Source organism: Danio rerio, chromosome 13 (assembly GCF_052040795.2).
Source record: "Danio rerio strain M-AB ecotype USA chromosome 13, GRCz13ab, whole genome shotgun sequence".
Taxonomy (NCBI): domain Eukaryota; kingdom Metazoa; phylum Chordata; class Actinopteri; order Cypriniformes; family Danionidae; genus Danio; species Danio rerio.
In genome coordinates, this window is record NC_141033.1 from 39716987 (window position 1) to 39730784 (window position 13798).

Here is a 13798-nt window from a genome sequence, read left to right on the forward strand (position 1 = left end):
TGGGGGAGAGGGGAGGGCGGATAATCGCGCTTCGGCACTGTTCAAGGTAACTTGAACTTTGTCATGTCTTTAAGATGAAAGTGTCATGTCAGTTTTATGAACACCTTTCTCAAGTACAGAGTAAACTATTTCCCCCCTCATTAAGACAGTCAGTGAAAGCATCTAAGGTTTTTGTCTTTACATATTGAGGAAAATGGTAACCCAAAATGAAATTTCCACAATTACAATAATAGAAGTCTACCCAGCTATAACAAAATCTGCTTTTGAGGACTGCAGAAATGTGAAAAGAGTCCACTGGTCGCAAAAACCAACACGTGTTATGAAAAAATAAAACATCTGTGTGAACGCTTACTGAACAACACATGCTGAAGATGATTCTTGGCAAACACAAAAACAAACATCAGGAGATTTGAAGAGCATGACATGAGCAGCTGCTGCAGACAGGAAGTTGTTAAGCAGCAGAGAGGTGAGCAGAATGCATAAAATGTTGGTTTTATTTGGAGATGATTGACTCAAGCATGTATGCATTTGGGTTTGTGTACTATAAGTATGCAAAAAAAGTAAATCATGCTAAAACATGTATGAGACATAATGACAGCATGCAGCAGGCTCAAGCCTACCAGACACAGCCTTCAGAGCTTTAGCTGTAGCTTTAACATAAGACTGAGAGCTTTCAGTGACTTCTACATCTGGAACACAAGAGCAGCAGACAGACACAGATCTAGAGACCGTAAGAAACAGAATAATCTAGACTAATCAGGTATAGAGATAGAACAGATACAGAGAGTAGTGGTGTAACGGATCACAAATCTCCCGGTTTGGATCACACTACGGATTTTGAGTCACGGATATAATGATTTTTCAGATAAGCAAAAAAGTAAAGAGACAAATGCCATTTGCTTTCCATTTATACAAAAAATATTATTGCAAAACCCAGTAGTTTTAACAAACAGAACTTAGAACCTGTAATTTCAATAAAAATTTCAATCAAAAAAGAAGCAGATGAAAAAAAGAAAAATATTCAACACAAAAATTTATCTTTGCAGCTGTTAATTCTAAATATAGAAATCTAACATCTTGTACAATATACCATATTTATTTTCAATTAATGATTCAACAATTCACACAAAAAACTTCATGTTTCATTATAGGTGGATCATTTCTGAAAACCTATTCAGTGACATAATTTTGATGGTTGTTTGTCGCCACCCATTGGTTACACATGGTAATTGCTACAACATTCACCGGCGTCAAGTTTCATTAAACAGTGATTTTAATCTTTACCATAAACATCAGTGTCATATCTGAACTATAAACTGTTCTTCCAGAACTTTTGTGTTATTTGATTGTTTTTAACAAACTGAAAAAGTGTAAAAACTGAATCTCTCTCGATCAAACGCAGATTTAAATGCAGCGCTTCAAAGGATTAATAAACATATGCAAATCCTTATCATTAATGTTGTGCTGGTTTAAATTGAGATCACAATCTTTTAATGTTTAATTGTGCAGCTTTACACTGAATGCATTAATGTAGGCTGAACAAACAGTGACAGAAAACAACTTTGATTAATAACCTAAGAAAGCATTTAGGTCCCACCACAACTTTTTCCGTCATCATTTTATTTGACAGGGAAGCCAAAATGCTTTAAATGACGCAGGAGCCAATCTCTCTGCAATTGTTATAAATGTTGGATTAACCTACAAGTTCAAAAAAGTTATTTATCCGCGGCTCACATGCATTCCGAACTGTGGGTTGTAATCCGTGAAGGTCACGGACCAACCGTGATCTGTTACACCTCTAACAGAGAGTGTTAAATAAAAGACAGAAGGATCCAGATAGAGAAACAGCAGCTAACAACAGACAGGAAAATTAAGATTAACTGTATATTATCAACAGATCATAAACATTGGATCATATAGCTTGTTCAGTTATTATGCAGTCAATTTCAAGGAGGGAGAAAAAACTTTTTTCAATTAAAATGTCCATCATAGAATGAAAAAAGTTTCTCAGTTTCTGATTTTGTTTTTTACAATGTTGACAAAAAAAAAAAAAAAAAAAACTGCAAGCTCATTTTATGTCATATTTTATACCATTAAATAAATATTTTTAATTTCAACTTTCTCTTTATATTTTAAAGTATATTTAAAGTATATTTAAAATATATATTAAAAAAAGCTTTTCTGAATTATTTGCTACTAGAAATAAATTGATTATGCAGTTGTGATCTTCTGTGAAACTTTAATTTATATATATACATATATATATATATATATATATTATATATATATATATATATATATATATATATATATATATATATATATATATATATATATACATATATCTATATATATATATATATATATATATATATATATATATATATATATATATATATATATAAAATGACTTATATATATATATATATATATATATATATAATGACTTACCTACAGTAATTAACCTAACTACCCTAGATTTAAGCATTTCTAACTTTTTTTTTGTTTGTTTCTCTCATTATAAACTCTAGATGATGGATAGTAAAGCTTAAAGTGTCTTCTTTCCAAAGATACATGAACTGTGAATGTAGACCAAATTATTCAGCAACTCTTACTGTTTTAGTTTTGGGCAGGGATTTTTGGGGAAAAAAAGGACACTGATATGATCTCAGAAAACAATTTGCAGAATTCCTATTTTGCATGCTGTCTTCATAAATTTGAAATATATACTCATGAGACACTTGGCTTTCAAGGCATATTTTACTTATTTATTACACAAATGTTTTCCTGTGCTTGTATATGGAAAAACAAATATTGAACACAGCATAATGTTTCTTTCTCATTATTTCATAATGTATAACTTTATATTTTTAAACTTTCTAGATGAACCATAGTAAAGCTCAAAGTGTCTTCTTTCCAATGATACCTTATTTATGTTTGTAGCTCACTGGGCTCAAGAACAATTACTATTTAAATTCAAGTAAGTGTAAACCCCAAAAGTGAGTGCAACACTTTAAGCTGAATGCTAGTACTTGCAAAATAACTATTAAAATACTGTCATCAAATTAAAAAACAAAAGAAAGTAGCTATTAGAAATAAGTTATTAAAACTATTGTGTTTAATAATGTGTTAAACAAATATTCTCTGTTAAAAAGCACTTGGGAAATATTTTTAAAGAATTCAAATTTCACAGGAGGTGAAAATGTAATCTAAAATGTAGTATTATTCATACATCACGCAGAGAGATCTAAGAAAAGTATTGTCAGAGATCAGTCAGTAAAGCGTTACCTGACAGAGCGCTGTAGTAGGTCAACTCCTCATCCTCCTCCGGAGAAGAAGATCCTCCCACATCCACAGTGTGATCCCACTCCAGCGGAATTGAATCCACACTGACAGGCGTCTCACGGCCTGAGCGCTCCAAAGCAGGCGGTAATAGCTGTGAAACAGCCTGACGTACAGTTAACGACACATCAGAGCCCATGGCAGCCTCCTCTTCCTCTCTTTCCCTCTCCCACACCCCACCGAAATCAGCAGAGTCCTCCGGATCTGTGTCTCTGTCCGAGAACTCACGCTCCTCTTCAAGAACCTGTAAAAAACCAAGAGATTAAAGAGGTAAATCAGTATTCAAAGTCCACTAAAGGAGGTCGAGCTTTCTTATATACGGCTCCTAAACTGTGGAATAGCCTTCCTGATAGCTTCTGAGGCTCAGACACATTCTCTCAGTTCAAAACTAAATTAAAGATCTAGTTTTCTTTAGTAAACATAAATACAATGCATCACCTAACTGTAGGATGCATGAGTGTGCTCCATGTAGGTGAGTGGGCTTGACAAACCACCCGTAGGACATCACTCTTCCTGTCATAATGCACCAGGCATTTTGTTAGAAATACTACTATGTTTTCTATGTTTGTATGTATAACTTCTATTTTCATTTATAGCACTTCATTTTCACATTGGCATGTAATATCTCTTGTTCAAAGACATTATGAACAGCAGTTATGCTAATTATTTTCTTTAATCGCTATTTCCACCTAGGGATTGAATTAAATTGAGTACTCATTCTTGAGAGTCTTTGTTTGGTGTTTGAAACTGACCGGGCGTCTGCTGATAAGACGATGGTGGAATCGGGCGACTCTGCCGAACACTTCCTGACAGTAGGAGTGAAGCTCTTCTAGCTCATCTTCAATGAGCACGGCATCCAGCGGAGCACTTTTCTGGATCAGATTCTCTCCAAACACAATCAGAGCATCGATTTTATTAGTGTTTAGAGTGATCTCCTGCTGAAATGCCTGCAGGAAGACAAAAGCACAATAGTCCTTCATTCTCACTGTATGTCCAGACATATTTCTTAGTCCAGTTGTATGTTTTAGTACCTTATTTTCTAGCCTTTCAGAAAATTCAAGAATTAGTTCACACAAAGACGACAGTTCCAATTTTAATTACTCACCCTCGTTCATCTTCAGTACACAAATTAAAATAATTTAGATGAAATCCCAGAGGTCTCTGACCTTCCATAGACAGGAACATTCTGAGAGGTTCAAAGTTTAGAAAGGAAACCAAAAACATGGTCGACTTCAGTGGTTCAACTGTAATCATAAGTTAAAAAAAAAAAGAGTAAACATTATATTGTTCGCCATCCTCTCCTGCATCAGGTCAGGAAGCACATTTACCATGGTGAATACCATGATTGCATGTTGTGCTGCTGACTCTAGTGGCAATACTTTGTACTGCTCATAGTAAATGAACACCCTGACCAGACACGGAAGAGAAGATCCAGATGAAAGTCTTATTTCCTTTTTTTTGTCATACAAAAGTGCCCTTGGAGCTTTTTTGATTACCATTAAACCACTGAAGTCACAAGGAATGTTTTGACAATGTTTTTGGTTAATGTTCGCATAACTATTGTTGTCTATGTCTATGAGAGAGCTCTTGGATTTCATCTAAAATATCTTCATATGTAGATAAATGAAGGTCTCGGGGGATTGGAAAACCTTTTGAACACAACATAATTAAACATATGGGTAATTAAACATAATCTTATTATGGGTGTCAATAGATATCGGTTTCCAACATTCTTCAAAATATCTTCCTTTGTATTTAACAGAATAAGGAATATCATGCAGGTTTGAAACAAGTGAAGGGTGAGTAAATGATGCCAGAATTGTTCTTTTTCAGTGAACTATCCCTTTACCTGAAATAAACACAAACCTCAGAGAATTTTTAAATGTTCCAAGGCCCAAAAAAACGTCAGACTCCAAAGAGTTTTTAGAGTTCTTAAAACTTTTTTACATAAAAACTGAGGGTACTGACATTTAGTTGACGCATCTTTTCATGGATATCGCTCTCTGAAAAATGCTCCACATTGGTGAGCTGAAGGTCCATCTCAGTCAGCCAGACTAAAATCCCTTCCCTCGTTCCTTCAAAATCTTCACGCTGAGATGTGAAGTGCTGCACAGAGGAAAAGCATTTTATAACATTTGAGCAAATTTGAGCTTTTACAGAGGTAAAAGTACCATTTTTTATCATGGAAATGAAAAGCGGAGCACATTTATGTAACAAAGGCTTGAAGGTCAGAGATGCAATTAATTTTAACATTTTTGCAGGCATTTATTAAGTGCCAATACCAAACCAGCCAGTATTCGAAAACTTAATATTTAGGACATAGTTCAAAAGGGTAGTTTCAGAAAAGTTTCAAGGAATCTAAAATTTTTTAATCAAAAAGGCTGCATTTATTTAATCAAATATACAGCTGGTACAGCAAAATTCTGAAAGATTTTTACAATTTCTTGTTTATATTTGAACACATATAATTTATTATTAATGTGGACAAGCTAAATTTGTAGTATAAACATGAATTATTACATAAACTACAGAGTCTTTTACTTAAAAATTTGTGTATAGCTAATTTTCCGACTGCTTATTAGTTGGGCTTTTGCCTTTCTGTGGCCAATATGTAAAACAACGGTAAAGTTTAACCTTATGCATATATATTTAAGGGACATAACAACAGTCCCATGAGGCAATGCAAATAAAAAATATATAATTTTTTCACCACATTTCAAAGTTTGGTGGAACTTTTAATGTAACATGCAATGCAATTTACATTATCCCCAGAAACTTGGAGTTTAAACATGATTGTTAATAACAAAATTCAATTAAAATGCTTGAATAATGGTCAATCCAGGAATTTTAGAGTTCAGTGGTTCTTGACATAAAAAGAGAAACATTTTTCAAGATTTTGTGTATTTTTTTTACAAAACTTAAGAATTTCAGCAATCCTTACTCCAGCTTTCAATCTCACATAAATGGCTTCTTAATAAAGGATGGTCTTAATGTTTTAACATATGAACAGATGTAATTTTCTGACCTTTAACCTGCGAAGCACAGCGGCCACTCTCTTCTGTAGTGTATCCCAGCGCTGGTTTCCCTCATGCACCATCAGCTTCAGTTTACTGGCTCCATCAGTCCGGTTCTCTCGCGCCAGACGCCGATATTGTTTATTCACCAGTTCCAGTTGTGTCAATCGCTCGTGGACCTGACGCTGAAATGCCTGCATGTGTGCATGTTTAAAAAACAGTTAATCTATTCATCAGGTAATCAAAATACAAAATTTACATCTGAACTATCTATAGTACTTCTGTTGTTATTTCATATACTGCACTACGATGAACTAAAAAGAATCAAACCTCAAACTTTTTGAGTTCCTCTTTAGCACAGGTGTAGAGCACATCTTTGGTGGCGGGGTTGGCAGCTGTTCTTTCTGCTGTGTTCAGCCACTCTTCAAAACGTGCATAATCGTCCAGGAACTTGCACCATAGGCGCCATGTCTCCTCAATCCTGCAGGGGACAGTATAGAGTACAGGTGTTAGAAAAACTAATGGAACTTAGACACAGATGCAGTCAAATAAGTGGATTTTGACCTCATTCTCCTCTCCATAGACATGGCACATATATTCCTCCAGCGGCGGTCCAGGCTGAGTGTGGTCTGCTGAATGGAGTCGTTCTCTCCATCACTCCCACAAGCGTCCGCATCATGCAGCAAAACGTCACACAGTGTCAGAACAGACGCTACACCCTCTGTGTGCTGTTCAATATCTCTCTGCAAGTCCTGAAGGACACAAACACAATCACACTCTGGAAGATACCAAAAAACTGTAAGTTGATATGGTTCCATTAGTTTATGCAGCAACAAACTTTAACATACAATGAGCAAAAGATTTGTTACAGTATTTATTAAAGGTGCAATAAAATGTGTTGATAGAATCTGTTTAATATAACAGAAGGTATGTAGCTTAGGAAAGTGCAAAAATTCTCCAGAAATTGTGAATTTTCAGCCTTTGAATTAGCCCTAATATGATTTGGTTGGCTTTGACCATATTTGGAAGGGTGGTGAATATTAAAAAGAGTTCTATTTTGATGCACAAACAGCTCAAGACAGTGCATAGAGCTTACCAACCTACCAACAGAGATGTATTTAGTGTTGCATTTTTGGATTTAATGTAAATGGAAACACAGACAAGTATTAATATCAACCTCCACAATAAAAGATTTCACTCTAGAGTAGAGATGCTCATTTCGGTTAATTTTGCCAATCAACAACCGCCGCTCGTTAACCGAATATTAATGGTTAGATTACTATAAAACTATTTAATTAAAAAAAAATGATGTGTCCATTTTGTGTGACACATTAAATATTGCATTTTAAAATACTGATTTATTTTAACATGCGAACAACAGAATACAGAACAACTAAGCATCGTCACACATCTGCAGTGTTTCCAACAGCATAGAAAAAAGAATAAACTAAATAAAATTAGTATAAATTAATAGTCCAGCCCTTGCTATTTTTCACTTAAATTACAAATTTAGTTTACAAAACAAAAAACACTGACTGAATCCTTTTCAGAACCAGCATAGGCTGTTTGTCCAATCATTAGTCAAATAAAAATTTCAAATCAATTGCTCCACGAAAAACAGGCCTATGCATTTAATTAATGCTCCACTTTAATTCATATCTTACAAGCCTCTATCAACATATTTAATATACGTCATTAAAGATTATGTCTTGAGCGTTTGGTTTTATCTAGTTTTCCTCAATCACTCACAGTTCATGTGTGCATGTTGCGTGTGATGAAAGACAATGACAAGGCTCATATGTTGACTTTTAGTAAAGTATAGGCTTCTATATCATATGACAATTCTATTGTGTACATATGATATTGCATTCACTTGCATAAATGTTTTATAAGCTGTTAAATGAAAGCCTCAGTTTGGTGCGGAGTTATCATTTTGCAAAAATCAAGAAAATGTTTGGATTTGTTTGATTTGTAGATTAGGCTAGGCTATTTTGAAAACGGATATTTTAAAAGAACTATTAATAACTGTAATTTTCCAAATGGAAAAAAGGATGATTTGTTGGTTGCACACTAAATCATAAATAGCCTATTTGTTTATGAAGCAGATCCAGGACAGAAGCAAGTGCTGGTTTGCATGTGTTATTTTCCTACGAGTAAACAAATATGTGTTGCACATTTAGGGGCCGATCACAACAAACACGCTTTCACGCCCCAAAACTGCGAGGTGCACCACACTGCCTTTTTTGTTGACAAGAAAAAAAAGAGGGGAGCGGTGCTATTTTTATGTCACTAGGAAACGACTGAATCAGCTGCGTATTGTGCGCGAGTGTTGCTGTCGATGTTGTTATGATTTTAATATTTAATAATATTGTAATATTCAACATTTGTAAAGTCATACAGCTCTGGATAACTCAAAGCAGCGATTGCTAGTCTCTCCTCCATCTTCAAAAGTCTCTGTAGTTGTCTTGACAACACAAACACTGCTGTCAACGGAAACCTCGCCTCTGCTTTCATTTGATTGAAGAATGAAAAAGAAGCGACTGACGTAACATGCTTTTTCCGGTCAGGCGAGCTGCAGTGATTACCTGATGCTCTGCTAGTTTGCGCTGGATCTCCTCATTGTGGCAGATGCTGTAGATGACGGGTTTGGCCAGTTCACTTTCGACACGGGAAAGCCAGGTACGGAGATTGCTCATGTTTTTATCCAGCTGCTGTACGGTCACCAGAGTCTCTTTCAGCTTCCTCACCCTGAAATAAAATAAGGCAGACTGTCATTCTCTTGAAACCTTTGCTTGTATTCAATAGAACAGTTAATGCTGCATTACTGTTTTACCTTGCACCAGATCAAGCCTTTAATATTACTCTACGAAGATCTGTATTACGACTATGAATTATTACATAAACTAAAAAGTCTTTTACACATATTTTTGTGAATAATAATTTTCTCAGTATTTACTCCTCCGTATTAGTTTGGCATTGGCCTACTGTAAAACAGGGCCAATCACAGTGCAACATAAACTTTAAACTTACACTAGGGCTAGGCGATTCGGCCTATATATATATTCATTCATTTTCTTGTTGGCTTAGTCCCTTTATGAATCGCAGAATGAATCGCCAACTTATCCAGCAAGTTAGCAACCCAGCTTCCAGCCGCAACCCATCTCTGGGAAACATCCACACACACATTCACACACACACTCACACACTACGGACAATTTAGCCTACCCAATTCACCTGTACCGCATGTCTTTGGACTGTGGAGGAAACCGGAGCACCTGGAGGAAACCCACGCGAAGGCAGGGAGAACATGCAAACTCCACACAGAAACGCCAACTGAGCCGAGGTTCAAACAAGCGACCTTCTTGCTGTGAGGCGACAGCACTACCTACTGTGCCACTGCCTCTCCTATGTATATATATATATATATATATATATATATATATATATATATATATATATATATATATATATATATATATATATATATATATATATATATATATATATATATATATATATAAAATTATTATTATTATTATTATTTTTTAAATAAAATGCATTAATAACTCCCTCCAGGACCTTGCTAGTCTAGTAGTTCTTGAGATAAAAAAGATAAACAATTTTACAAGTTTTTGTGTATTTTTTATATTTTTAATGAAGAAAATAATGCAATAAGATTTAAGAAAAGCCATCACAAAATTAGATATTTTAGGCCACAAATCTAAAAATAAAAAGTCCCTGCAAAATCCTGCAAGGACTGAATAAACACATCATTCATTCATTCATTTTCTTTCAGCTTAGTCCCTATATTAATACGGGGTCGCCACAGCCGAATGAACCGCCAACTTACCCAGCACATGTTTTTTACGCAGCGGATACTCTTCCAGCCGCAACCCATCCCTGGGAAACATCCATACATACTCTTTCACACTCATACACTACGGACAATTTAGCCTACCCAATTCACCTGTACCGCATGTCCCCGAACACGGGGAGAACATGCAAACTCCTCACAGAAACGCCAACTGACCCAGCCGCGGCTTGAAGCAGCGACCTTCTGGCTGTGAGGCGACAGCACTAGCTACTGCGCTACTGCGTCGCCCAATGAACACATCATCATCTGTCTAAAGTTATTGCAAAAAAAACCCCACACATTTCCCATCTGTAAAAAATAGATTTCTTCTGGGCTACTAGAACCAGAAAATAATGAATTGACACATGACTTCTAGAATGCACGTTTTGATCTGTGATGTTTGAGGAACAATTCACACAAAAAGTAATCAATCCCTGACCTAATGTCAATCCTATACAGCAAGGTTTACAAAGACACGATAAATGACAAAAGGTTTTTTTTTTCCTTGACGTAAGTGTGCGCTGACCCACGTCACGTCTGTCCATTTCACTCCATTCAAGCCACTGAAAAAGTCTGAGCATGTACAAGGCTTTCACACACTACAAGAGTGACGTCATGTGACTAAGAGGATGGTGGCATTCCTTCATGATCACGTGACCGTTCCAATGGAGGCCCGACCAAAACAAACCTGAGTGCTGATGTGGAAGAAGTGACATCACACAACAACGCAAGTGCACGAGACAGTAATGTACTGAATCAAATAATTGGATTTATTAACACTGCAACAAAAGAAAGCACTATTCATATTATCACAAACAAAATACAGTTAATAAAATAACAAGCACAACAACATCTGTGCAATGAAATAAGCCAGAGAAGAGCAATGAAACAAGTGTTTTCTGTATCACATCAATATGAGCAAGCCTTAAAAGCTGAGAAATACTACACAAATAAATCTTGCATATTTATAATTATTGTCACTGCATGATTCTATACACGATGCATGATACTAGATGCATGCTTTTCATAGCCATATCTGTTTAGACCTGCACAAATGCACCATCTTCACACCAGAATCATGCACATCCTCCCTAGAAACAAGTGTTTCCATGGAAAGCAGAATCTTGCAGCGAGGCTAGTGTTAGCCATGGAACACACAGCCTGACAAACACACTGCCCATCCCCCCCCATCACATACACATGCATGCATGCTTTCAGGACAGTCCTGTGCATGCAATTAGAAAACACTTACTCGCAAACTGGTGAGGCTCCATGGCTCTCTCGTGTTAGCGTTAGCATGTTTGAATGGCTGTAGCTGATCTCACACACACTCGCTCTCCTCACAAACTGGAAGCTGTGGTATACATTTCTCTCCCCCTCTGGTCGTCCCTCACTCATATTCAACCCCCTCTCTCTCTTTCTCTGCCTTTCACTGAATGGCCGAGAGATGTGTCATTTACAGTGCGGACAGTGCAGATGCTCATTACTTTCTGCAAATGACATCTTTTCAGTTTGTAATATCAATGCATTACAAAAAATATTAAACAGATTTATGGTCAGTGTGGTATTGTGGATTGATCAATGTATGTGTGTGTGTGTGTATAAATATATAACTTATTAATGAGTTTTAATTATTTAAAATGACCAATTAAAATTTGACACAAATATTATGTAGAGACAATCTGGTTGCATTAATAAATTTAAATTAAATACAGACTACCCACTTCACTAACTACTTATATAAATAGCACTACCATTTAACTACATTTTAATATTTTTATAAACAGCCCTAACAGTATTTAGACACATTTCAGTTGCATCACTTAATCAAAAGTAACTAACTAACTAACTAACTAACTGACCAACGACCGATATAAAAACCTCTGTCCACATAAAAATGCAAAAACACACTAGTATGATGCACTGTCACCAGCATGCCAAACAAACAGGTGGCAATACAACCCCCATAACGTCAAGCTGGCCAATCAGAAACCTGCAAAAAGTCAGTCAGCAGATACTGGGTTTACACACAGCCAGTTTACATAGAAAAAGAACTGTGTTCGTGTGGACAGATCCAAACATCCTGCTTCTACATCACTGTCAGCTCCACCCAACTACACATGCTACCAATACCTTCCATCGACAGGTAAATAGTAAAAGTCAAAGCTGGTCTACACAGAAAAGCTGACCCAGAATATAATAACATCATTTTAGCATAGGCAAACCTATCATATACAAAGGTTCGATGCTGGATTTCTGACAGCAATGTTGGTAACACTTTATTTTGATGGTACATTTGAGAATTAGCAGACTGTCTGCTTAATATCTGCTGATACTGCTCCTTCAACAGACATTTAACTGACTATAAGAAACTTTAAAAGTACATAATTACACTAACCCTAACCCCAACCCCAACCTAACAGTCCACTTATAATCTAATAAGAATTAGTTGGCATGTAGATGCAATGTAACTTAAATTCAACAAACGGACTGTAAAAAAAGTGTGACGCAATGTCACACAACACAAGCCTGAATGACTATTATTATGAAGATCTATTATTAAAGAGTTTAATATATACTCAGTATTAAAATGTTTTACCTAAATCACAGCAAATCCCTTTATGAAAGATTTAGGGGCTGTTTACATACTGTCTTTTAGGTGCTCAGAGTTCAATATTTCAAATGGACACTGAAAATTGAGAGTCAGGGTGCACCTACAGCACAGCGAGTTGAAAACTTTCAGAATGTCACAAGCGCACTGCAAATCATGTGACAAGACCCAACCAATTAGCTTCAGGTTTGTATTTGTGATACACATTTTAGCAATAATTTAGACTAATTACCTCAGAAAAAAAGTTGAATCATTCCAGTTGGCCATACTATTATATGCAGACCTGATGACATGATGACAATTTTCATTTTTTTGGGTGAACTATCCATTTACACATATTAAAACAAATTTATTCATTTTAATTCCAATTTAAATATGATTGGGTAACAGTGACCCCAGCAGACCAGGAGAGTGGCTGATTGTATTAAGCTGCATTTAAATTTATATGAGCGTAATTAAATATATATAATAATATGCAGATGTTCCAACAATTTATCAATAAACACACATTGTGCTCAGAGCTGTGGTTTGCTGATTAAATGAAAAATGAGTTGAAAACAGAGGAGCTGAAGTCTGCTGCCGTTTTCATATAAAAAATTTAAAAGGGGACTGAGGCGGTCATTTAGTGATGTACAGTTCATAAGGGTAATCGCACAAAAAGTTTAAGGGGGGTCGAATGGAAATTTAGGAGTGCTAAAGGGACACCCATGCTGTTTTTTAAATTTTACTTGATAGTTTTAGCAAGACATCATTCAGTTGATTTGTTGTAATCTTCGAAAAACTCTCACGAAATATTTTCTCAGAACTGCTGTGGTCGTCAGGGAGTGGGGAATGGCGCAAATTAAACAAACGCACCAATTGCAACAAATTAAGATGCGAGGTAAAAAAATACATTCGGTAGACAGTTAAAGGAGATGCAAATACACATAAATTAGTAAAGTCTAATCACCAAAACAAGCGAGTATACCGAGGGTATAC

At 35.7% G+C, this 13798-nt stretch overlaps 1 protein-coding gene across 21 annotated transcripts in view; it reads right to left on the bottom strand.

Annotated features, from left to right (window-relative positions):
- Positions 1 to 13798, bottom strand: part of syne2b (spectrin repeat containing, nuclear envelope 2b) — a 200618-nt gene that overhangs the window by 21718 nt on the left and 165102 nt on the right. For 18 of the 21 annotated variants that reach the window (XM_087279586.1, XM_087279597.1, XM_087279588.1 and 15 more), the window contains 8 exons: positions 8942 to 9104; positions 6921 to 7108; positions 6687 to 6837; positions 6368 to 6550; positions 5311 to 5448; positions 4095 to 4289; positions 3289 to 3586; positions 621 to 689 (listed from right to left, as the gene is read on the bottom strand). In XM_087279586.1, coding sequence (XP_087135712.1) covers positions 621 to 689; positions 3289 to 3586; positions 4095 to 4289; positions 5311 to 5448; positions 6368 to 6550; positions 6687 to 6837; positions 6921 to 7108; positions 8942 to 9104 — 1385 coding nt within the window. The remainder of the gene's footprint in view (positions 1 to 620; positions 690 to 3288; positions 3587 to 4094; positions 4290 to 5310; positions 5449 to 6367; positions 6551 to 6686; positions 6838 to 6920; positions 7109 to 8941; positions 9105 to 13798) is intronic. The other 3 variants (XM_087279592.1, XM_087279580.1, XM_087279578.1) reach the window with 1 other exon arrangement.